The sequence below is a fragment of the Sinohyriopsis cumingii genome, unplaced genomic scaffold, assembly GCF_028554795.1.
Source record: "Sinohyriopsis cumingii isolate HCF-2022 unplaced genomic scaffold, ASM2855479v2 utg000624l, whole genome shotgun sequence".
In the NCBI taxonomy this organism is placed as follows: domain Eukaryota; kingdom Metazoa; phylum Mollusca; class Bivalvia; order Unionida; family Unionidae; genus Sinohyriopsis; species Sinohyriopsis cumingii.
In genome coordinates this window covers 2,491,209-2,518,792 of record NW_028315919.1, presented here as the reverse complement: position 1 = coordinate 2,518,792, position 27,584 = coordinate 2,491,209, and the positions used below count along the sequence as shown (strand labels likewise).

The following is a 27,584-nucleotide window of genomic DNA, read 5'->3' as shown; positions in this document are numbered from 1 at the left end:
CCAAAGAAACTAAATTAATGGAAATGTACAATTTGTCATCTGATAATTTATCAATTTAAAAAGAAAATTAATTTAGAAAATGTAGGTATTTATTGTATTAAACGTTGGTAGATAAATAGTGAACACTTAAGTAATACGAGAGCAAGATCTTGAACAGAAAATTCCATATATTCAAAGATGTCAATGTTTTTGAGAACATGATAAATTATTTACTACAGTAATGTCAATGTCCAAATAAAATTTGATAGTTCAGTGCAAATGACAAAGTTTTGGTAGCAAAACTGTCAAAGCAAGTAAGATTATTGTATCTTTTAAGCACTAATGCCTTATGTACTATAATTTCCCTCAATCCTTTAAAATGTATGTTCCTTAATTTGGATGGTGAGGGACACAGTGTCCCTGCCATTGGGTTCCTAGGTGCAACATTGAAATAGTTGATACAATTTTTATAGCCTTATTGATTTCTCAAATAATTTATATAAACCTAATTTATAACAGTCCTATTTATTAAATGATGAGACTAGTCCATTTACATCTGATAAACTTGAATGATAAATTTATATGATATTCTGATTGGCTTGGAAAATAAAGTTATCATGTCCCAAAAATGATTTCATGTCCAAACTTGCAAAGCATGAAACAATAATTAATAGTGTTCCAACTTTTACAGTGTTGTAAAACTTACATTCCTTATGGTATTTCTCATCTAAGTTTGACATAACTTGTCAAATAGGTCATTATCATCCTGATTTTGGATATATTCCATTATGAGCAAGAGACGATATATATATTTTCCGTACTTTTAGTCTTTGGTGATAATTTTTATCAGATTATAGTAAGTTTGATAAATGAATATGTTATAATGTTGGGAAATATAGCAGACTCTATTCCAACTCCTATTATCTAAATGCCCTATTTCTCTGGCCCCAGCTAAATTTGTTCTTCGTTTATTACTTTTATATGTCCATTATCCAAATATCATTTATTTCGAGTATACCCACTTAAGTAAAGTAATTTAGCAGTCCAAAATTCTCTAATTCTATTTTAAGTTGTGAAGTATTATTTGAAGTATGAAACCGTCATGAGTGACGTCTTGGATTTCTTGAATTGTGAAACATTTCCGTCCAAACTGTGAGTGCTGACTAATTGAAATCTGGGTTATGTTAATTGTTTGTTGCTAATCCACTAGATGACATGCCATTTGATACCTATGTTATTAATTCAGTTAATGGCAGCAATTTTATGTAAAGTAGGTTTGATGAAAAAGATGTACAAAGTGGATTAAATACCTGAAATGTATAGAAACCAAATACAGTGCCTTCCTCAAAGTAGTTCTGAGTCCAAACAGCTAAGCTGAGATTGCCAAGTAGTACAACATTTCATGTATACTAAAATAAACAGCAGTATGTTGGAAAAGAAATGTTTTCAACTTGATATACACTTGCATCTTCATGACTTCAGTTTTTCGATACCTTTTGTTATCCGAAGTGTTCTTTTGGTCACCCTGACTGAATAATGAGTGTCTATTGTAGTATGCAAAACATTGCCATCTTACACAAGCCTGTTTACTGAAATTATCAACTGTTAAGTTATATTAGCCAGGTGAGTGATCACAGGTCCAGCTGGGCCTCATTTTCACTCTTGCTATTAATATGGAACTGATATATAGTGTTACGCATGAAGGCCTGTCCTTATGTACCTCAATTTATGTTTTATGTTTAGGACAGTTTGATACATTGGTATTTACACATTTCTAGCTTGTCAATTTGTATGATTGCATGATTATGAATATGAATGATTTTATTCCTGTAGGAAATTGGAGCAGGTAGTCATCACCCTGCAGCCTTTGTTTGAGATGGACTACCTTCTTCCCCGTACCTTCATGGCCATGTTGAAATTGGAGGCAGTGGGAGATGCAGTTAAAACAGGAATGATACCCTATGAAGTTTGTGCTGCCACCCTGACTTTTTATGTGAGAACTACCCGAGCAAGAGTGACAAGTACCATTCCTTCAAAAGAAGAAGAGGTTATTCATCTACACTTACATACTGATGCACCATATAATTTATTAACATTCACACTTAAATGCATACCAAGGCACCACATCTTTTATTAGCATTCACACTTAAATGCATACTGAGGCACCATATATTTTATTAGCATTCACACTTAAATGCATACTGAGGCATCATATATTTTATTAGCATTCACACTTAAATAAATACTGAGGCATCATATATTTTATTAGCATTCACACTTAAATAAATACTGAGGCACCATATATTTTATTAGGATTCACACTTAAATACTGAGACACCATATAATTTATTAGCATTCACACTTAAATACTGAGGCACTGTATAATTTATTAACATTCACACCTAAATACTGTGGCACCACATAATTTATTAACATTCACACTTAAATGCATACCAAGGCACCACATCTTTTATTAGCATTCACAGTTAAATGCATACTGAGGCACCATATATTTTATTAGCATTCACACTTAAATAAATACTGAGGCACCATATATTTTATTAGGATTCACACTTAAATACTGAGGCACCATATAATTTATTAACATTCACACTTAAATACTGAGGCACTGTATAATTTATTAACATTCACACTTAAATACTGAGGCACTGTATAATTTATTAACATTCACACCTAAATAATGTGGCACCACATAATTTATTAACATTCACACCTAAATACTGTGGCACCACATAATTTATTAACATTCACACTTGAATACTGAGGCACCACATAATTTATTAACATTCACACTTAAATACTGAGGCACTGTATAATTTATTAACATTCACACTTAAATACTGAGGCACTGTATAATTTATTAACATTCACACTTAAATACAGAGGCACTGTATAATTTATTAACATTCACACTTAAATACAGAGGCACTGTATAATTTATTAACATTCACACTTAAATACAGAGGCACTGTATAATTTATTAACATTCACACTTAAATACAGAGACACTGTATAATTTATTAACATTCACACTTAAATACAGAGGCACTGTATAATTTATTAACATTCACACTTAAATACAGAGACACTGTATAATTTATTAACATTCACACTTAAATACAGAGACACTGTATAATTTATTAACATTCACACTTAAATACAGAGGCACTGTATAATTTATTAACATTCACACTTAAATACAGAGACACTGTATAATTTATTAACATTCACACTTAAATACAGAGACACTGTATAATTTATTAACATTCACACTTAAATACAGAGGCACTGTATAATTTATTAACATTCAAACTTAAATACTGAGGCACCATATATTTTATTAGCATTCAGGCTTAAGTGCAGAATCAAGTACTATTTACTTTTTTAGCATTCACACTTGCGTACTAAGGCATCATATATTTTATTAACATTCAGGCTTAAATACACAGTCATGTACTACTTATTTTTGTAGCATTCACACTTACTTACTAAGGCATTATACATTTTATTAATAAACTAAGAGTTATAATGTTTGTTATTTAAATTTGTGGGCATCAGAATTTGTATTCTGGATAAAAAAGTTACTAGCTGGTACTGAATTTTGTCAATTTGTCATTTTGAAAGTAAAGATATATTGAGTGACATTGTAAATATTTATATAAAAGATTGTATTGTCATTCACTTACATTCTTTTCAAGAAACAGGCATAATTCCTATTACATAAATTAGGTTGATTAGAAATGTTATTCATTGATAAGACTTAGCATAATTACAGAGTCCTCAATCAAATTAGATGCCTGTATCCATTTGCACACAAGTAAATAAGCTCACTGTAATTAAATTAACATTTTTGTCAATTTTCTTATAGACCTCTATACAGACAAATTTTATTTTAATAACAGTTAGTGATTAGGTGTTAAAACAAAACCAGTGACAACAAAATGGTTGAAACAAATATCTTTCATATATATATATATATATATATATATATATATATATATATATATATATATATATATATATATAAACATTTGTGTTGAAATTGAGTTCCACTCTCTCAGCTATCAGAGAAGTGCTAACTCAGTAGTCAAAGAGCAGGATGCTTGAAGAAAGATATCCTACTGTTGTAAAACTGTATGATCTTCTCATCTGTTTCTTTACAAGTATCTGTTATCGTGTGAATGGTGTTACTTGTTGCCAGTTAATGTGATCCAAAGCTGATATTGTGTGAATGGTGTGTGACTTGTTGCCAGTTAATGTGATCCAAAGCTGATATCATGTGAATGGTGTGTGACTTGTTGCCACTTAATGTGATCCAAAGCTGATATTGTGTGAATGGTGTGTGACTTGTTGCCACTTAATGTGATCCAAAGCTGATATTGTGTGAATGGTGTGTGACTTGTTGCCAGTTAATGTGATCCAAAGCTGATATCATGTGAATGGTGTGTGACTTGTTGCCAGTTAATGTGATCCAAAGCTGATATCATGTGAATGGTGTGTGACTTGTTGCCAGTTAATGTGATCCAAAGCTGGTAACACTTTTTGATGTTTCAATGCATAGAGTGGAGAAGGACTGATGTCTTGTTTGTTTGGAATCATAATGTGCAAAAAATATTCATTCTTTTAATTTATATTATCAAAAGACATGAAATATCACATTCATTTAAATTTGAGTGCAATAAGGAGAGCATGATTTCTATTGGAAGTTACAACATTTCTGTTGGAAATCACAGTAAAATTTTGTGGGTGTATTTTTGGAACCCTTGACATGTAATTCAGATTTGTAGAAAGTACATTTTGAGGCAATTCAGGATGCAAAAGTTTAAGTATATTTTATTGCTATTCTTATTGCCAGCTAAAAAAGACATGTTTTTGCCTTGTCAGTTACATGCTTTATGTTGGAGGGACCCCAGCAAAGTACATAACCTGTCTGGCTTCTATCGCTACTCTAAATTCAAACATTGTATTATAAAATCTTAGACAGGGAAATCTCCAAAGCAGCTACTGTGTAACAGCTAGTGGAAATGAGACTTCTTTGTTATCTTGGCTTATTGACTCTGAGGCTTCTAGTTTTCTACCAAAATCTTCAGTTCCATTATTTTCTTGACTTTAGTATTTTCACTGACTTGTAAAATGGTACATGTCTGATCGATATTTGATAGCCCTTGGGCTCAGTATGCTTTTCTATGCAATTGTTATAGACCCTAGAGAGCACTGTTCATAGTCTGAACCATTCTATTTGCAAAAAGTTACGAACATTACTTCTAAATACTGTTTAAATGATCAGAGCAGTATTTTTGACACTTCATCGCAGTTCATTTGTTTGCTTGTTTAAAGTTTCGTTTGTGACCTGGTGAACTCGTTCATATCATTGACTTATCATCTCTATTTTAAAATGGATTAAACAGCTTGTTTAATTCATCCACAGACAAATCGAGGTTAACCATTTTCAAACCTAGTTTTCTAAAACAGAAAATGATACTGTGTTTTTCACCTGATAGGTCTATGGCTACTGTAATAACTCTAAGTTTCATGTAAACATTGTTTATTTTTCAATCAATACCATCGTAAAGCCCCATTGCTGCCATTATGTGCAAAACGTCATTTATGCCAAATCATCTGAATAATGTTGGATCTTGAAAATTACTGGTCCTAAACATTATTGGGTTCCATTAAAACCAAATAACATCAACATTTCATCGCATTATGAGCCATGTAATTTCTTCCTCAAACTGAAAAAACCCTACCATTTTTCACAGGTGTAAGAATTAATCAGATGTTAATTGGTGACATCTGTTGGTAAACTGATGTCATTTGAAAACGAGAACACACAATTTGATGACAACACTATTGTAAACATAAGAAGTGAACACCAGAGTGTGTTGGATTATCTTCTGCCCAGGTTCACGCATCATAGTACCACAGCTGATCACCAATATTCACCCGAGTCTTATTTTTATCTAATGCACACATTTTCTTCACAAATCTCCTTTAAAAGGCGGTCATGTCTCTCTTCAATCCCTAACAAATCACTGTTGTTATTATAAATTAGGGACTAATGGAATTTGTTGAATGTATCACATCACTACTTTTAGAGCACTCCCAAAAAGAATGCATTTATGAGCGACTTCAGGGTGGCATTTTTTAATTCCAAGCTGAATATTTGAATATTTGAATGTCATTTAAACCTAACATCTTCATTATTTCAAAGAACGGTTTATGTCAGATAGCTTTTTTAACATTATTTCCATCCTTCCAACCTTTTGTTAGATTGGAAGAATGGTGAAATTTATTATAAACAGCAGCATTGGGGTTTTAAGTAAGAACATTTTTATTTTCTATGCATAGATTATTGGTGCTGCCATAATTGCCTTGAGAGATGTGTGCAAAGCAGCAGTTCAAAAACCAGATGAGAGGTATTTATTTTAAATTTTCTGTAGATCCCTTCTCAGAGAAGTCACTGGCGCCTCATTATAATCATGTCTATTAGTATGTCCATCTGTCTGTCCATCTATGTCCAGTTTGGTTTTCAGATGATAGCTTTTACAATGGATATTTGAATTTCAAACAAATTAGGTATGCATATTTATACTGGCAAGACCTTAAATTTGTCATGATGTAGCAGCACTCATGGTTGCATGTTCTCTGGTCTTTGGTTTCTAAAGAATAACTTTCCCAACTATAGTTAAATTGAAAATAAAATTGTGAGGCAGCTTTACCTTGATGAGATCTTGAGTGAGATCAATTTCCAGCATTCCATATTTAAATATGAACAAGATTTTTTGCTGAGTAAAAGACCATGGGAATGCAGTTTTATTCACACACAAAAACAAGTTAATATTTTTTCATACAAATACAGTAACCCTTTTATTATTTACTCATTTCATTTTCCTACCTAAGGCTTAATAATAAATACACTACCAAAAACAAAGTAATTGAATTTATGCTGTATATTTAAAAGAGTACACAAAAATACACAACTGTAGATTCATCTGTACACAGTAACAATATTGATGTGCACATAGTACCAGCCAGTGACCTTTGAACTTTGTAACTCACTTGACATTAGTTTTTAAACAATTTCTGATTTCTTTTTATGATGGACAGAATTTATTGGGTCACTTCAGTGCAGTAACGAGAATATGATTTCAGCTGGAAATATAGTCGAAATTACATTACAACTTTGGTGTGTATCAGGTTTTCAAGGTATGGATCATGGCGCTCTGATTTGCAGATTTAACTGAGAAAGTACATTTTGAGGAAATTCATAATGCATCAATGTAAATATGTTTATTACCATTCTTATCGCCAGCTAAAGAAGACGTTTATGCTCTGTCACTTCATACTTTTTAGTGGAGGTACCCCAGCTATGACCTGTATCATACATATGTTTTCTATCACTCGCCTAAAACTGTATAAAAATAAATGGGGAAAATTCCAAAGCAACTGTTGTGTGATGGTCCATTTAGCCAGCAGAAATAATATTTTTTCATCATCTTGGTCTATTGGCATTGAGACATGCACTTAGTTTTCTACCAAAACCTTCGGCTGCATTTTTTTCTTGAGTGACTTCTAAAATGATATGTACCTGATAGATGTGTGATTGCCTTTGGCCTCAGTATGCTTTTCTGTGCTATTTTTATAGACGCTAGAGAGCACAGGTTATAGTCTGAACCATTCTATTTCTTAAAAGTTATAAACATTTCTCCCAAATAACTGTTTAAATGATCAGAATGGTATTTTCAAATACTGCATGTCTCATAATTGTTGTAACATTGTGAATAAGTGAACTGTCCACAACAGTAACTTTATCATCTCTACCTTCAAATGGATGAAACAGAATGTTTAGTTCATCCAAAAACAAATCCAACAAACCAAAAGCTAAAGTGTATACTAAATAAGTGAACATTGTTTGTTTACAAAGTAGTTACTGATACATTATACTGTTTTCAGACATACATGCTGTGCATTATGTAAAAATACTTCATGATTCTGACGATGTCAAGTTAATGGATAAAAAGAATGAACACGTACCGTATATACTCTCATATAAGCCAAATAATTTAGGAAAAAAATAAAGCCTGGAAGAGGGGGGGGAGATCAGCTTATCTGTGGGGGAAAGGTCTATGTTGGAAAATTTTAATGCTCTTTTTCTTGATTACTGGTATTTTTTGTTACTGTTGATCGCCGAAGATAAGATCACATGCCTAATCATGCCACAGGCTCATATGATATGTGCTGTTGTGAAGTGAAACAAGTTTTTTATCTCGCTTAACAGGTAGGATAATGAATGAAAAACATGTTTTACCGTACCTGACATCTATTTGATGGATGTCCATTTACGAGAAAATGCAGCTATACATGTTATTTGAGCCTCGGTGGTACATGTATTTTCCAAAAGAACCACCATATTAGTAATCTCAGTCAAGTATTTAACCCTCAACTAATCAGTAATCATTAAACTCTATGGCACCATACAAATGCACACTAGCTTACTTCATTGTTAATGTGAAAAGAAACTAAATAAAAAGATTTAAGAATTAAGATACTGAAGGTATTTATGACACAGACATTTTGGTAGAAGTACATGTACGACAGTCTTGAAGCAATCATGGCGAGAGGCTCCATAGGTTTTTTTTGCATGCATGCTTAGGAAGGGTAAATAACAGGCAAGTAGCAATATAGTCAGTGTGATTAATTGTAAAAAATACAATTTGCAGGATTTCTTTGACAGGTATTTTAGAAGTAAAAGGCAGCCACAGTTTAACATCTACTGTTGTTTAGTTTGTAAAGCAAAGTGGTTTGTTAGCAGTAGAGTATTGTGCAGTAACTACCAGTATGCCTCAGGAATAATGGGTTTGTTTTGTTGCACAATGTCAATGACTTTATTAATATATCCAGACTCTCAGATGTATTGTTTAATGAGATACAGTAGTGGACACGGTTTCTGCACAAAGTTATAACTGTCACAATACTTGAACAATGTCCATGCTGAAAACCAATCATATTTTGGTCCACTGAATCATGTTACTGGTAGTTTAAAAACCCCTATTAAAAAAAAAAGATAAATAATTATTCAATACAGAATGATAACCAGCCACCAGTGGTAAAAGTTACAGGATAAGGTATAAATAGGATACTACCACTATAAAAAATTATTTCAGTTTAATATTTCCAGAAGTTTATATTCAATCAGATAAAATGAATAGTGTTGGAAGTAAAAGAAAGCATTCCGCTTATGATGCAGCATTCAAACTTAAAGTTATTGAATATGCATAAGAAAATAACAACCGTGCTGCAGCACATGAATTCATGTGAATGAGAAGCAAGTACGGGAATGGTGGAAAAGCAAAGCAGCATTAGAAGAAATGCCAAAATCCAAGAAGGCTCGTCGGACTGGGATTGCCTCTTTCCCTGAATTGGAGAAAGAACTCAGTGATTTTGTAAGTGAACTTCGACAAAATGGATACATTGTCACATGAACTGCAATTCATCTACGTGCTATGCAGATGGCGAAAAATGATAAATATAAGTTGGCAGATTCAAAATTTGTTGCATCAGCCGGTTGGTGTTCTCACTTTATGTACCGGCATGGTTTCTGCCTCAGGCACAATGCTACCAAAAGACTTGGAAGAAAAAGTTGAATCATTTCAAAAGTTGATCATTAAATGCAGAAAGGAGTGCTCATTCGAACTATCACAAATTGGAAATATGGATGAGACGCCTCTGACCTTTGACTTACCAAGCAATAAAGCAATCAATGTTGTTGGTAAGAAAACTATTCTGATAAAAACAATCGGCCATGAAAAAACCCATTTCACGGTTGTTTTGGCCTGTTTAGCTGATGGATGAAAGTTGCCTCCTGTCATCATTTTTAAAAGGAAGACGCTGACGAAAAGCATGAAAGTTCCTGCTGGTGTCATTGTTCATGCACATGAAAAGGGATGGATGGACGAAAGTAGAATGATTGAATGGTTGGAGAAAGTCTGGAACAGGTGCACTTCTTCAGAAAACTTCCATGCTTGTCTCGGACATGTTTCGAGCACACAAGACAGACAAAGCCAAAAGGACTGGAAAGAAAATGAAAACTACATTAGCTGTGATACCAGGAGTTTTAACATCCTCTTGATATCTGCCTTAACAACCTGTTTTATGGACAGGTTACAAAAGATTTGGTCCGAATGGGTTTGTTCAAGCACTGTGAAGATGACAAATGGCAGGAATTTCACAAGGCTAGACATCAACTTGGTCACCAAGTGGATCAAAGATGCATGAAATTCAGTTCCATTGGAAATGATTGCCAGATCATTTTGAAAGCACTGCATCAGCAATGCCATAGATGGAACTGAGGATGTTACCATATTTGAATCAGACAATGACGAGAATGGGAAGCAGAACAACACACTATTGAATGTCCCTAATGACAATGATGTATATGATGACAGCACACCCATAACAGAAGCAGAGTTTTATGAACTGTTCGGCAATTCCAATACTGAGCCAGATTTTGAAGGATTCTAAAAGTGATGTCACTTTTATAATCATGATTTTAGTATGAGTATTTTATTATTTCATTTAAGACGTATTTTGAAGATAAATTGTTTTTATTTCAACATATAAATTAGCTTTCTTACTTTCATTTTTGTTAAGTTTGAAGATAATATTTATTTTAGTAATGTGATATGCCTAAATAAATGTATTTAGAACTCACTTTGTGCATCTTGTGATGTAGTCTAGAACTTATGGGTCGACTTATACATGGGTCATGCACTTTTTAATATTTTTACCTATTCAGTTTGGGGGGGTGGCTTATATGCAAATGGGCTTATACGTGAGTAAATATGGCTATAATAGGCTTTATAGATCTGATTTGAGCTCTGCAAAAACTTTTTGTTTCAATAGGATAAGTTCACAAAGCTTTGGTGGATTTCAGCTTTATGTTGTTACAACTCTATGGTCTTTAACTATGTGACAGAAAGAAACAAAACCAACAAACTTTAACAGACAATTTATTTCCCTAGAATGCAAGTAAAAATTTAAGAGGAACTTACAGTATTGTGAAATAAATCCCAAATAGTCCTAAAAGTTCTATTACAAGTCCAAAATTATAGAATGTTTCGAATAAGTTCCAGTATGCTAATATACCCAGGGATGGTCCTGGCTTTTAAAAAGCTGTCGCCAAAAAAATCGCCAACCCCAATAATTTGTCGCCAATTTTCAAAAAGTGTCGCCAAAACAAGTAGTATACATTTTTCCAAGTGTTAATTTAGTCTATTAATGTAACAGGCAATGAAAATTACAAAAGATGGGTTAGTTAATACTTTAATTACAACAAGCATTAACAAAATGTTACAAAGTGTTACATGAAGATCCGTCGCGATTTTAATGCTGCCTACTTGTTGAATGCAGTTTCAGAGTCTAATTTTTCACATCTGTACATGCTGATTCTCATTAAATTCTTGAGAGATGAGATGCAGAGCTTATTGCTGATGTCAGTTTTTATGAGGTTCATCTTACTGAATCCACGTTTACAGTCTACAGTGCTGACTGGTGACACCAGTAGTCTCTCAGCAGCCCCCCCCCCTTATGGCTAGCTTCACAAAGCTTGTAGCGAATTGCTTCCTAAATCCCAAGAATGATCACTGAATGCTGTGTAAATTTTCTCGACAAGCAAAATAGGATCACCATTCCCACGAATGAAACTTACAGGAGTCAACACCTGGCAATATTGGACCGTATATATAAGCATAAATGCACACCCAATTTAGGGATTCTTTCACGCCTGTATTTTGAGAAATAAATAATTATTATTAATTATGCAAAATCGTTGTTTTTTTTGTTGTTGCTATTTCTTGTTGCGGAGTTTAAATCTCTGCAGCCGTAACACGGAATTGATGGCAAAAGGAAAAGATCAATGAGTAAAATGCTGCACTGGCGACAGATATAATTGTGATTGAGATTTTTTTCCATTTGCTTTGTATTTATACACAGTAGTCGGTACTTCAAAGGTTATCAGTTTTCTATGAAGGTTCAGCAAAATTATTGTATTGGTATATGTAAAAAAAAAAAAAAAAAAAAAAAAACACAGAAGGATTAGCCATACAATTAATTGTATCTGTTCTGTTCGCGTCTTCAGAAGTCAGTCAGTTGTAGGTATAGTGCAGTAGCATGATTGACTGTATCGCAGCATACAGCACTCAGCCCAGATGTCGGCATAAGCAGATTATGACATAACAATGCACTGTAAAGATGGGGTTGTCAATACGAACAAAGGATCGTTTGTGTAACAGATTGATTCCAATGCATTGCTTAGTCAAGTTTGTGGCTTCCTTTCGTTCTCCCTTTTAATTTATCCAGTCCAAATCCATGATTGTATGTACAAATTAAATAACCAAAAAGTATGTCGCCAAAAAATCGCCAGATGGGATATTTTTGTCGCCAATAAGGAAAAAAAAATCGCAATTTGCAACATTGGCGAAGCCCAGGACGATCCCTGATACCAATAGTCTTGAATATGCTCATGTACCTATGGTCTTGATGTATCATAATATAATCCAGAGTGTCTTTGAATGAAGAAAAAAAACAATGAGTACTTTGTAATTCAATGAATAATTAAAACAAAATAATTTCCTCATATTATAACTGATCACAGCTATAAACCATGATCATAGATTCCCAAAAACTGATAATAAAACAGCATCAAGAGTTTGTTTACAACCTTGATATACAAACTGTCACCTAACCTAAATTATAATTGTAAATTATAATGTGCACTCCCCCAGCCTTTGAATGTTAGATACCTGATTACTTTTTTTCTGCACAAATTTCAAGATCAGGCCTGATTCAACCCAGGATGTTCTACAAAGTTGCTGTATCTCTGCTTAATGAGACCCTTGGATCCGGTGTGCATTTTCTGGTAGCTGGTGCAGTGCAGATCCTTCTTCATGCTTTTTCTACATATGATGTAATGCAAAAGAATCTGAGCTCAGATACACCAAACACTCGGAAACAGTCTGAACACCTAAATATTCTTAAAGGGTTGTATGGTGATGTAAGAAAGTGGCATGGATATTACCTCAAATACTGGAAGACTTATCTGGAAAACTATCTAAAGGTAGGTATGAGTGATTTTTAATGTGAATTTGGGTATTGAAGGTAAAAGATTCTATTGGTGGTCAAAATGATTTCGTTAAAATTCTGGTACTTTGTATTCATTTAAAGTTGTGAACTTAAGTTAGACTGTAAATGTTTCTTTTTTCACAGGTTTTTGGACACTACATTAAATATGTGGTATTTTTTGTGTTTTCTTAGTTTTTCTTGAGTATAAAGATAGCAGAATTAGTTTTCTAATATTTTTGACCAAGGTACTGAATATGACTACTTGTAAAACATTCATATGAATGAAATATTCTTGCCCACGTTTTTCTTCTCTCAGGACTTTCATTTTGTTATAAATGACATTTACATGGCTTTGATATGCCTACCATAAGACATGTTGTGTTTTCTTATGATATGTCTGCCCAGCCTGTTACAAATTTGGTTTCTGCACAATAACTTGAGTTCAGGACCATCTGCAGTTACCAAACTTTTATGGATAGCTTGTAGTTAGGATAATAATGAACCCAATTGATTTCAGTGTTAAGAGGAAAAAGGCATAGGTCAGGGTTACTGTGGTCTATAAAAGTAAATTGGTTTCCACACAACAACGTAAATTTTACTTCCACTAACATATCTGAACTACATGTTGTGAATAGCTTGGACCTGGGGCAGTGAAGAAGCTTGTTAATTTTGGGTCCCTGAATGAAAGAAGAAAAATTGTTTCTGAGCAGTAATATTAAGTTCTGCAGAACTGACCTTGACCAAACTATTGAATAGATTGCATGTATGGGGTAAGGAACCAGCTTGTTGACTTGGGGTTCAAAAGTTAAAAAGTCAAGGTAACTGTTAGTGAAAGAAGAAATATGATTTATGTACAGTGGAACCCCGCTATAACGCGCCCCGCCATAACGCGAATTCGGATATAACGCGGTCGTAGCATGGCTCCTGAAATTTCGTATATTCATTCACACATGGAGAAAAAAAATTTGGAGAAAAGTAAAAAAAAACAAAACAAGAAATTAACTTCATTTTGGGCATGAGATTAGTTGTGACTTTTAAAATAATATGATCGTGGCATGGTTCCTGAAATTTGAAATTCATTTATGTGTATTTTTATCGGACCGTGAAAATATTTGTTTAACGTACGAGAAATAGTGTGTAAAACGTTTATTATAATTTGGTGGAAGAATTCGCGTATGACTTTTAATAATAAACGATCGGAACTTAACAATTTATCCAGGTTCTTTAAGTGATTTTGGAGAAGTGATCCTGTATGAATTCTAAAATAATACGATATATATAACGTACGAGAAATAGTGTGTACAACGCTTGGCTTCTGAAATTTATCAATTTGAACAGGTTGTGGTGAAGCTCCGTATTCTACTCTAGAAGAGAAAACTGGTTTAATTAGGTTTTTGAATTGTTAAGCCGAAGTAAACATTATCGGAAGTGTTACTTATTACGGATCCATGAGTAAAGTCAGTAAATCGTCTTTGTGATTGTCTTCCATGAAATCTGTATACAGTCGTTGCTCAAACAATAGCCGACATGGGCTTCTTACTTAACTGCAATCACAGCCAAGCAGCAGACAAAGCTGTGGTTGATACAAGAGTCGCACAATTTAATAAACATCAAAGGACGAAAGCCGCCAACATGTATGCTGTGCTTGGCGGTGTGATCAAACAACAAACAGTTGAAAGTAAATAATATCCACTTTATTATCTGTGAATTAAAAGGGTATGAAATTGTACATCCGTTCAGCTTAATTTTGTTTTATATAAAAAGTGATTCGTAACCATTGCAGGCCTTCATTACTTAGTTATCGAGCTTTATCTGTGTACGTTGTTTGCTTATATAAAAAAATATTTTACTGTTATGGAAAAGCAAGTTCAAAAACGCAAGTCGTTTTCTGCTAAAGAGAAACTGTATGCCCTAGATCAACTAAAGAAGGGCAAACAACAAACTCAGCTTGCCAGAGATCTAGGAATCAGCGAGTCCACTTTGCGAGGGTGGAAAACAGATGAAGGAAAGCTCTGTAGTCTACCCAACATTCTTGAAGAGGAAACTGGTTTACAGCGTAAAAGGGTTAAGTTAGCTAATGACAATGTCCTAGATTCAGCTTTGTACCAATGGTTTGTACAAGCTCGCTCAGAAGGTGTTCCAATTTCTGGCCCAATTCTGAAAGCCCAAGCAGAGAAATTTGATCGCCGTATCAATGGAGATGATTCCAAATTTAAGGCGAGTAAGTTCGCGGCAAAGAAGCAAACGTCATTGGATATATTTTTCAAGAAATGATGAAATTTAAATTTGGAACCACACTGACTTTGCACTTTGCGCAACGATTAATTTAGCAGTTTTCACATGTTTCTTTTGATGTTCACAAAATCTGAAATAAAAGTTATTTGCACGCTGAAATCATGCGTTGATTGTTAATTATTCTTGCAGTTGTCGCATATGATAAAATTTTAGCGGTATGAAATTTGTACAGACACCGTATGTAGACCCGGGAATAGCTGCATGCAATGACCGTACGATATCAGACGGCAAGTAAATGGTTTCAATATTTTGTTCATCCTATATTTTACACGACGAATTCAGACTATTACAAAATTATTGAATATTTTAAATCTGTACGATTTTCAGTTAAATTACATCCATTATGGATGAACTGCATGCCACGACGGCACGGTAGCATACGGTGTTGATACACTTTTCATGATATAGCGATAGTCTGGTATTATCGGTCAATCTGTCAATCTGTATTATCGTTCAAACAAATAAAAATTAGTAAATGTTTTTAATGCACAGTAATAACCTATAAATATATTAGCCATATATTAGCCATCGATTATTTTGAATATATCTTAATTAATGCATTCCAGTTAATATTCATCTGATGATAAGCCGACTTTTGATCATTGTACATGTATACACGTATATGTTCTTGGAAAAAAAGTTAAATATTGTGAAACCCCGCATTAACGTGACCCCGCTTTTAACGCGATCCGATTTTATGGACCCCGATCATCGCGTTATAGCGGGGTTCCACTGTATAATAAGATTGCTACATCAAAGACATGGACTAAACTTTGTGGATGGCTTACACTTGGGGTAATAAAGAAGCCTTTCGATTTTTGGGGCAAAAAGTCAAAGATCAAGGTCACTGATTGAAAGAAGAAATGTGGTTTATGTAAAAAAATGTTCAATTCTTGACCTTATACTTTCACCAAAGTTTATGGATGTCTTAAATGTTGGGTAATGAAGAAACTTGTTGATTTTGGGATCAAAAGTTGAAACAAAAAGGTTACTATCTTTATAAGACTAATATGAAAATAATGTTTCTGCACATTAAATTGAATTGAAAACCACACACCTTGACAAAAGTCTTCATTGAGACTCATTAATCACCACAGTCAGCAGAACTCTTCTAGGGGCATATATAGACAACTATGAAATGTACAATTCATAATACTCTTGTTTCTTGGTTTAGATTTTATTGCCATTGCTGACATCCTTATCTTTAGATTATATTGCTATTGATAACCTCCTTGACTTTAGATTTTATTGCCATTGATGACATCCTTGTCTAAGATTTTATTGCTGTTGATAAACTTCTTTTAGATTTTATTGCCATTGATAATCTCCTTGTCTTTAGATTTTATTGCTTTTGATAACCTCCTTGTCTTTAGATTTTATTGCTGTTGATGACATCCTTGTCTTTAGATTTTATTGCTGTTGATAACCTCCTTCTTTTAGATTTTATTGCTATTGATAACCTCCTTGTCTTTAGATTTTATTGCTGTTGATAACCTCCTTGTGTTTAGATTTTATTGCCATTGATGACATCCATATCTTTAGATTTTATTGCTGTTGATAACCTCCTTCTTGTAGATTTTATTGCTATTGATAACCTCTTTATGTCTAGATTTTATTGCTATTGATAACCTCTTTATGTCTAGATTTTATTGCTATTGATAACCTCCTTATATCTAGATTTTATTGCTATTGATAACCTCCTTATCTTTGGATTTTGTTGCCATTGATAACTTTCTTATCTTTGGATTTTATCTCTTTTGATAACCTCGTATGTTTAAATTTTATTGTGATTGATCACATTCTTATTATTTTGTATAGTGCTGGGACAATATTTTTGCACCCAATGATCTCCAGTCCGAAGCTGTGAAAGAAAACTGGAATTCAGATGCAGAGAAAGATCTTAATCAGATTCTTAGAGGAGAGGTACATTGCATGCATATATACATATATATATATATATATATATATATATATATATATATATATATATATATATATATATACATACATACATACATACATACATACATATATATATATATATATATATATATATATATATATATATATATATATATATATATATATATATATATATATATATATATGGACATAGAGAGGCTCAACACTAGAAAGTGTTCCCTTAGTAAAATTACAATGTTTTCAGAATTTAAATACAGTAAACTTTTTCAAAGATCATGCAGTTTTTTTAATGAAAAGATCTTGAAAGATAATAAAAATACAACATTTAAATGGAAACATAAAACAATGCTATGAATTTTTCATGTTTGTATTATCTGATTGTCCATAATTTACTGGATTACTTTTCTCTCTAAAACTGTTTAATGAACTTGGACCATATTTGATAGAAAACATCTTGGCACGATTGTCTTTTGGATTGCTCAAACAATGCCAAGCTGCAACTGAAATTGATCAAATTTGATAGAAGAATCCTTGCATAATGGTTTTTAAAGTTTGTTCAAGGATGCTGATCTACAATATGGCTAGTGTTCCTAAAAAAGAAAAACATTTAGGGACCCCAGGTGATCGAGTAGTCTAAAGCACTCGCCTTTAATGATCACTGCCATCTCACCAATTTCCACATGGGTTCAAGTCTCAGACATGGCTAATGTAGGAATGTGAAAATGCTTACCAGTAGGTTTTTGTGGGTCACTGGTTCTTCTTGGGGTTTTCGTCTATGAGTTATATTGGCTGCCATATATAGCCTGTCTATAGCTGAAAAATGGCATTAAACCCAAAACAAAAACAACAAAAACATACAAACAACTTTTCAGAAACCGCTCAATATATTTTGACCAAATTTGACAGCATCTGGAAGCTCTTTTAAATTTAATGTGGTGCAGATCCATCATAAATATTGGATGCCATTACTTAAGATCGACAAAACTTTTAATTTTTCCAGAAACAGTTGTTTATAAGTCATCTCATATATTACATATTGTTTTATTTCAGTTCATATATTCAGTGTCATTACTTACAAACAATTTTAATGTATGTTTTGTATTTTTTTGTATTATTAAAACAATAGTGATCCAATATCTTTAAACAATTCCAAAATTGATTACTGTGAGCAAAGAAACCATAAGGCTGAAATAATCTTGAGAAATTTGGTTGTTAGTCCAGGCTGATCAGCATTACCTCAATTGGTAGTGTCTGACTTGTAATCCAAGGGTTGTATGTTTGATACCCATCCAGGCCAGCCTAGATTTGCTGACTCTGTGTAAAGGCACTTGACTGTCATTTCCAAGGTATGATATTGCCAATATATTTTTAAAAGTGCTGTTAATACTAAGAAAAACAAAACTGACATCTGCCAACTGCCTAGGTGAGCAGACATATGCCAACTGCCTAGGTCAGCAATACCAGGCCCGCTTGAGCCTTGTTTAAATTATATCAGTGCTTAGTGAAGATGTACAGTAAATTTGTTCATTATTTCTCTCTTTGTTTTGTAAATGTCTGAAAAAATTCAGACAGAAGATACTGTTATATACATTTGTGTGTTCTTAATTTTTGTTAGTGTTGGAGGGTTTCCAGAAAATAATTATTTTGGCCAGTTTACAGTTCTTTCATCACCTGTATGTTTCAGGTAATTCACAAAACAGATATGTGTGTGTGTGTGTGTGTGTGTGAGAGAGAGAGAGAGAGATATTGTTTAATTGCAGAGTTACATATGTCTCTGATGCCTAGTTATTTTTAAAATGATTTCTTTTGCTTCTTCATTTTCAGATGCTGCAGGACACATATAGCACAAATCTCTTGATTGATCTTTACTGCAGAAAAGTGGAAATGTTTCACCCATGTGTGCAGAATTGTTTGAGCCAGCTTGCTTTTAAGGTAAGACTATATTTAGACTTCTATTCACCAAAATATGCTCAGTGATCTTTCTACATTTCATGCAAATATTGTATACCTCATTTTAATTTACCTCATGGTTAAGTGTGCCAGGTGCCAGGTAGCTATAATAAGACCCATTTTGAGAGACCATGGCTGCAGCCAACAAAATGTGGCTGCTAGAGACTGGAGGTAAAAAAAAATCAGGCCAGTTTTCATTGTTGAAATTCCACTGTCTATATATTGTGTTCATTTTTCATACTTATTATTAGAAGAGTGCATCAGTTCATGTAAACAATTTAAAGAGCACTAAAAATATATATTGATAATAAATATTATGTGTGATGCTACCAGTCAGATACCAGAGGAGGATATGGGTTGGTATGTTGTCCATCATCCAAGATCAATCTGTCTATTAGCACAAGTTTGTTTTTGCTAATCTTCCTAGAATACTTAGAGGATTGCCATAAAACTTCTCACACACATTCATCCCAAGGTATTGTTGGTCCTAAATGAAAATGGTGCTACTCAAATATCCAGTATGGCCACAACAGCAGCTGTTTTGGAAATATTGTTATTGCAACTCCTTAATTGATTGCCAAATGAACATGGGGTCTTTGCTGAATGACTTGTTATAATTTCAAGTTGGTTCTAAACAGAGTTTATGTGGATCTGATGTCCAATATATTCTATATGGCAGCCAAGTCGAAAATTTTGTTACTGCTGCTCATCTTGAACCAAAAGTACCAAAAGTCATATTAGTATGGAATTTTCACCAGAAGGCTTCTTACATTGTCTGGTTTGTCCTCATTGAAAATGGTGCCTCCAATTTGGCCACTACAGCAGCCATCTTGAAAATCTTGTTATTGCTACCACAGCTGAATAAAAAATCATATCATCATTAAGCTTTTCACAGAAGACACATAATGGTGTCTAGTTGATTTCATGTATAAATTGTGCAGATCTGATATCCAGTATGTCTGCTACAGCAGGCATTATTAAAATATTATCACTACTCCTCCTACATGTCAGATCACTGCAGGGTTTGCAGCAGAAGAATTATAATGTCAGTATTTGCTGAATTTAAATGGTGCCAGTCTAACAGCCAGCATGACCACAATGGCTGCCATCTTGGAAATTGTTATTGCTACTCCTAAGTGGAAAGCCATATCAATACTGTGGTTTACCAGAAGGCTAATTATGATACATAGTTCTTCCTAAACGAAATTGGTGCTGATCTGAGCTCAAATATGGCTGCTACTGTGAACTTATTGAAAAACTTGTTACTAAGTCTCCTGAATTATCACAGAAAGTCTTATGATGGTGTATAGTTTTTCCTAAATGAAAATGGTGCTAATCTTTCCGCAGAGATGGTTTCCATGGTGGAAAATTTAAAAATTTGAAAATCCCAGGCTGAAGCGTTTTAGCTAAACATTAATCTGCCCACCAAGTAGGGTCACAGTTGGGTCGAGTGGCCAACATGGAGAGCATAACAGCCATGTGAGTGGTGAAGCAGGATGGGATTCATATTACAATAATTATCCCCATGATATATTTTGAATGTCATCAATATTTGTCTTGAAAAATATATTTTCAATAGTTCATGGTTACAGCGGAATACTGGAAAAGATGCCACACCCTGCCAAAATAGGCTTCATGTTTAAATAAAAGCAACATAAAATCATTAAGCACCTCAGATGCTTTCTTGCACAGTGTGAGTAGGTACCAGTTTTGTAGCTTGCCTCTCCTATAATCCACTCCAGCATAAGGAATTTGACAAGTTTACGGCCCTTTTCGTTTGTGATCAGACTCTACCATCTGTATCAGATATCACCAGGTCAAAACTTAAGATCCTGCCTATAATGTGGAATCATGGGCTTTTTCAGTATTTGATATAGTGCCACAATACACCCAGTTAGCTGCATGGCCAGTTGTGCCACATTACCAAGATAATATGGTTCTTCTCAGGGAACAGTCCTGCAGATCCAATACAAGTTCAAATCCACAGTTCTTGAGAATCATTGTGGATAAAGTCAGAGAGAAGAGGATCCTTCCACCCCAGTTTTTATCAATGCCATCAGATATAGATTGCTCGTGGTCAACACCAAACCCAATCTAGCTTTTAAATAATAATAATAATGAGGACTTTGTATAGTGCCTAATCTTTAGAAGCTCTAAGTGCTTTACAACATTAGACCACACCTATAAGATAAAAAACATATAATAATATTATTACAAAAACAAACACCATGAAATTAGAAAAACATTTAAAAATAAAAAACATGCTGAGAATATTTCAGGTAGGAAACATTATTAGGTCTTTAAGCTTGTTCTTGCAGTCGAAATAAGTGAGTTTTGAGAGTCCTCTTGAATGTGATCACTGTGTCTTTGTGTCTAAGTTCAGTGGGCAATTCATTCCACGTTGCTGGGCCTTGGTATGCAAAAGAACGTAGTCCATATGACTTTGTTTTCATAGTGAGTATACGATTGACTCCAGTGATCTAATATCATATATTCCATCCCCACATTTGTACACAGACCCTCACAAAGGCAAAAGACATCATGTTGGTGGAGACATACCATAACATATCGTTTTCCATTTAATGTCATCACCCTCCAGTGCTGAATGGCTACAAGTTTCTCTGTCATGTTTTATTTCTGGTATGAGCATCAGCATTAGTCAGTCCCTTGCATGAATACAAGGAATGATGGTTACAGATAAGTGCTACGAACCATGCCACAAGAAAGAAACAATGGCTCTGTTTCATCAAGACTGAACTCAGTCATCTGATGGGGATCACAAATGACCATTACATATTATGACACAACCTTTTCTTGTTCCATTAAATGGGATTCTACTCGGTACTCAACCCATATGGCCACTTTATCTAATACTGATCATTTCAAACCTAGCTTCATGTCTTTGCTAGAATAATATTTCAGCCCAACAATTCCTCTTAAACAGAGTATGTCTCCTGCAGGAACATGCAATGAAATCATTTCAATAGGGGCTTCATTTCTTATAAAGAAATGTCTTTCAGTCCATGAATCCTTCATCTACAGGGTTTACTCAATGTGACAGTGGACATCATTGTTCTAGGTCACCCATTTATGAGGCCATTATAATGATACTGTTGTTGCAGTGGCAGCCAAAACTTTGCTCCTCAGAACAAACATTGCTATGCATATGAGGTCCCACCTCAGGAAGTAGAAGAACCTCACTTGTAATATGTCGGGTGGTCCTTGGCAGGTACAGCTTGTGAGATAACAGTTTGTATGGATGAAAGTACAATGGGCTGGGGTGCACATCTTCTGTCATTCCTGGAGGCCAGTGGACAATGTCTCACTCAGGATCATCAATTAGATATCAGTATCCTAGAGATGAAAGCCATATCAAAAGCACTTCATTGGTGGCAGGGGAATGTACATTGAAAGGCATTCATATTCTGTCTGACAGTTCCAGAGTAATGAATGCAAGGGTGAGTGAAGAATGCAAGGGGGAGTGAAGTCCCCAGACTGTTGTGTTCCTCTTTTGGAATTTCTAAACTGGTGTCAACAGTGTCATAAGCATGGACAAGATCATCATGTTCCAGGCAGGCTCCAGGTATTAACTGACTTGCTGTCCCAGAAGAATTGATTAATACAATCAGAATGCTGGCTTCATTCCTCAATGTTCACTTGTATATGTGCCCACTGAGGTAGGCTACTATCAGTTGTATGGATGAAAAGGGGGCTGCAAAACTCCCATCCTTTGTCTCACCAGGCCCAGATCTGAATGCCTCATCAGTGGACACTCTATTAATAGAACAACTTAGCTGCATACAATCATCTTCCAACACACCTGTTTCCAAACATGATACAGAAAGCAAGAGAATCAGAGTGTCACCACATCCAGATTGCTCCACTCAAGTGTGAGAAAAAAATCATGAATCAAAGACTTCGTCAATCTAGCTGTGAAAAATCCCCCAGGAAACAGATTTACTTCCCCATCTGCTCAAGCAACCATGTCCGTAGGTGTTCCATTCCAATTCAGAGTTGTTGACCCTGCATGTCTGGATCATATTAAACAAGCCTACTTGAATAAACCGTTCTCTCATCAAGTGGTGGAGAGAATTGCTTAAGTGAGACAGTCCTTCACTTTCAAAGTCAATAAGGGAAATGGAGAAAGTTTGTAGTATGTGAGCACAAACTCATTGCACTGCTGCATGCATCAATACCTCAAATAGCTAACTTCCTGCTAATATAATAGCTAATGGCTCTTTAATGAGAAACAGTTAGCTCCAAGCACAATCAAAGACTGCCATCTTGGAAGAGAGGATGCTGGATAAAGCAAAGACCTATCAGATCTGCTGTCCAATTTTGAATTCACACATCCAGAAACTCTATCATAGGTGCAGACCTGGCTGAATAAAACATGAACAGTTCTTGAGGGCTTCATTAATTCACCGCTCATATAAGATCCGATTCCAACTCACACTTGCAGCGGTAGTCAGAATCAGAAAAATACATGTCCTATCAGTTGACCTATTTGCAGTTCCAACAGAATGGTCAGTATCACTTATGATGGCTCCTGCTAAGAACAGACTCCCATTCATAGGGAATCAGAGTTTTGTAGTGAAATCCCTGTCTAGTCTGGACACATCATCATGTAGGCCAACTGCAGAAACCAGTGTGAGCTCTGAAGGTACTTGAAAAGGACCAAGCCGATGTGCTGGGACAGATCCTGATATCATTTTACCTTTCAAAGAAAGAAAGGATAACATGTCAGCACAGGCTCTTTTGTTTTTGGATAAAATGGGTTATTTGCTCCATGTGTTTGGAAATAACTCCAGATCAAATGAATTTCCTATACATTTCAGCTCGCAGAGTTAGACAGTTGTTAGTTGCATTTGAGTGAAACTGTTCCCTGGCATTTTCCTTACTGTGGAGTCCACTTTCTCCAGCTTTTAACTCAGAGATCTTTTGTCCCAAAAGGTTTAGCTTAATCTGGTAGGACCTATAGCCATAGCAAAAAAGGCTACCCTCCTGGGTTGTTTGACTGCTTCATAAGGATGCAGCTTATGACTTTTGCTGGATTTGCAGGTTGACAAATCTTCACTTTGAATCCATTCCCCGACACATGGAGTCTATTCTGTGGTCAGGTTATCTAGAAGCCATCTCACATACATTAGAGGACCAGAAATGGTCTCTCTGGAGGTAAGTGGATATTACTCTCTCTACTTTTTACCTATTCTCCTATTGTATTTATGATTGGGTAATGTTTCAAGAAGAAACCAATTTTTCCTAGTAAAATATACTTCTTCAATAATACTTATCCAATTATAACACATGTACGCCCTTCCAGGCTCCTGGCAGTTATGTCCATTTAGAGAGTATGCCTTGTGCACTGGTAGTAACTGAAGTATTCACAGGAGTTTGCACCAATCCCTGTATCAAAGGAATATCACTCTAACTGTGATCTTGGTGGGCAGATAACTTTAGCTTTTAGCTAACAGTTTTTGCCTGAGAGGGCTAGGTAGGTATTAGTAGTTCTCCAAGAGTATTATGATTGAGTAAGTATTATTGAAGAAACCTCCTCGGTGGCCTTAGTGGTTAGAGTATCCACCTTGGATCAGGGAGGTTGTGGGTTCAAATGAACCTTGGCTAAGTCATACCAAAGACTTACATAAATGGTACTTGCAGCTGCCTTGCTTGGCACTCAGCATTAAGAGGCTAGTGTTAGGACTGGTCAGCCTAGTATCAGCATAATGTGACTGGGTGGGACATGATGCCGCATGTCATTGGCATGATGCCTTGGTGCTAGACATCACTATAAACTGTCACACCGCAGATATTGTAGAAATATGAGTAAAATTGTTGAAGCTATGTTAAAACTCTAAATCACACACATTATTGAAGAAACATAATTTGCTAGAAAAAAATGGTTTCTGAAAGTTTGCAGATTGTTCAACCAGTTAATTTATTTTGTAAGTGAATAGTATATTCTACATTTTGTGGTGAGGAAGGTCACATTTGGAAGCTGAACTTGTGGAAATTAACTTGACATTAGAAAAAAGCATGTCACATTGGTACTTTTAGCACATAGCCTTGTTCCAGAGTTTGAAAAAGGTACTCCCATCTGCTTCTGTTGTGTTGGTGGGTCCCCGAGTGTCCGAGTGGTCTAAAGTGCTCTCCGTTACAGATCACTGCCATCTCACCTCTATCTGCGTGGGTTTGAGTCTTGGATTCAGCCAATGTGGATATGTGAGAAAGCTTGCCAGTAGTTTCTTTTGCGTTGGTGGTTCTTTCTGGGGTTTTCCTGGGTTCTTGCTCCACCATTAATACTGGCCACCATGTATAGCCTAACATGTGCTGAAAAATGGTGTTAAACCCTACAACAATAACAACTACAACCATTGTGTTGGAACCTTGATAATAATTTATGGCATTTGTTCAGAGAATGGCACTATTGTCTGTATTGTCAAAATCTTTCAACTGTAACATTAAAATTTAAACATTACTTGATGTTATTACCACTAGATACAAAGCATATGTTGAAGATGGCAGAGATGCTGTTTCATTGAATAGTTGTTTTATATGTGCAATTTGTTTTCACCATTCATATAAGCTTGGAACTTAAACATTATTTAGGTAGTACTGTGTATTTTAATCAATTTGCCATGAAAGGCAAGACACACATTAAAGGACTTAGAATTGAAAGGTATTTGTTGGACACATCAAAATGGGGAAGCAAAAGCCTGCTAGATACAATATGTTTAATGGTTTTTATTTTCATTGTTTCATTACTATAGCAAAGAAATGTATCATATTTTGTAGGCAATAGAGAAAGGGTACAGTGCTGAAATGCATCAGCTTGGAAACCGTGAAAGAGAACGATTCGGCAGGCTGTTATCTACTTTGTATGAAAGAGAGTGGGAGACCGCAATGAAGAGGATGGACATGGAGGAAGACAGAATCATCCTACAGTACTTACTGACCTGGACGCCTTTTTCACACTTCCTAAAAATGTTCTGTAAGCTAATTTCTTTCCTTGGTTTAGTTTATGAAAATTATGTATCCATCTATGATCATAGTGCTTGATGAAATCAATGCATATGCGGTAAATACAAACAGTGTATCTACTGTTGACCCAGAGACTACTGAAGTAAAGTGTGCCGAGAATAATCTCGCTGTTTGTTAAAGTCAGATGATTTGCATAATTTTCACACACAGCTATGAAACAACTAATCCAAACAAAAGAGAAATAAAAATACTGCATTGATTTTGTGACTACACTATAAATAGCCAGAGGGGACATCACAAAAAATCTTTCCAGACATATAAACAATTGGAGGAATGTCAGGAGGCACTCCTGAAAACGTATTAAAACTTTTTAAATTTATTCCTCTTGCCGCCTCCACCCCTATTCCATTTGGGTGGGAGAGGAGGAGGACTGATCTGAAGGCCCAGTTATATTTGTTTTGTTTCTTTCTGCTACTACTGCATATATAAAATTTGGTATGAAAGATTTAAAATATGTCACAGCAATTTACATTTGTATACATTTAACCTTACACCCCTTCCCAGGGTAGCAAGCCAAACACAGTATCCTTCTTATTCAAGGGTACCAGATGAACAAGAAAACTTTAAAGTTTTGTGCATTTTCACCTTGCAGTAGAAGTAATGCAGTTAAGGATATTAGGAGATCTATATGTTGGATGACAATTGCTGCATCATTTTCTGAAATTCAATTAACCGTACTTTGAAACTTAACCCCTTAACCCAAGTCCACGTTCTGCATATGCAGTGTTTATTTTCTGGTGAGCTATTCTGCTGATGACCCATGTTTTATTCCTGGGTTCAATTATGTTGCCTGTATGGTGCTTTTATGGCACAATAAAAGGTCTTCAGAAAGTACAGAGATAATTATTATAGTTGATTTTAAACTGCCTGAATTGAGAACACCCAAAGATGGCTTACTGAATAGAATGCACTTCTTGCCAAAGATGATCAATTTAATTAGCTGGCAGAAATGTACCCTGTGCACTTTCGTGTTTCTCAGAATATTCAGTGCAAACAGTGTAGAACAACACACTTCCCCCTGGTTCATACTTGGCCATTTGTGTTCATTTTTCTAGCATTTCTAGTATTTTCAAAGTGTCTTCAAATGACCATATTTGCAATTGTGCTCACTCTCAGTTATCATCTAATTTTTGCCATGTCAGTTACTTGTAGGTTATTCACTGAGTCTGCAAATGTGACCTTTTCTGAGTGGTTAATATAAGCCTGATACCCAATCCATTTTGCTATTATTAGTAATGAAATCAGTGCTTAGGGAC

At 34.8% G+C, this 27,584-nt stretch overlaps 1 protein-coding gene across 2 annotated transcripts in view; it reads left to right on the top strand.

The window, feature by feature from the left end:
* LOC149773607 (E3 ubiquitin-protein ligase rnf213-alpha-like) overlaps positions 1-27,584 on the top strand; it is a 371,427-nt gene that overhangs the window by 50,042 nt on the left and 293,801 nt on the right. For both annotated transcript variants that reach the window (XM_089946359.1, XM_089946358.1), the window contains exons 10-15: positions 1,813-2,026; positions 6,349-6,416; positions 12,832-13,114; positions 17,233-17,337; positions 19,162-19,269; positions 26,083-26,278. In XM_089946359.1, coding sequence (XP_089802485.1) covers positions 1,813-2,026; positions 6,349-6,416; positions 12,832-13,114; positions 17,233-17,337; positions 19,162-19,269; positions 26,083-26,278 — 974 coding nt within the window. The remainder of the gene's footprint in view (positions 1-1,812; positions 2,027-6,348; positions 6,417-12,831; positions 13,115-17,232; positions 17,338-19,161; positions 19,270-26,082; positions 26,279-27,584) is intronic.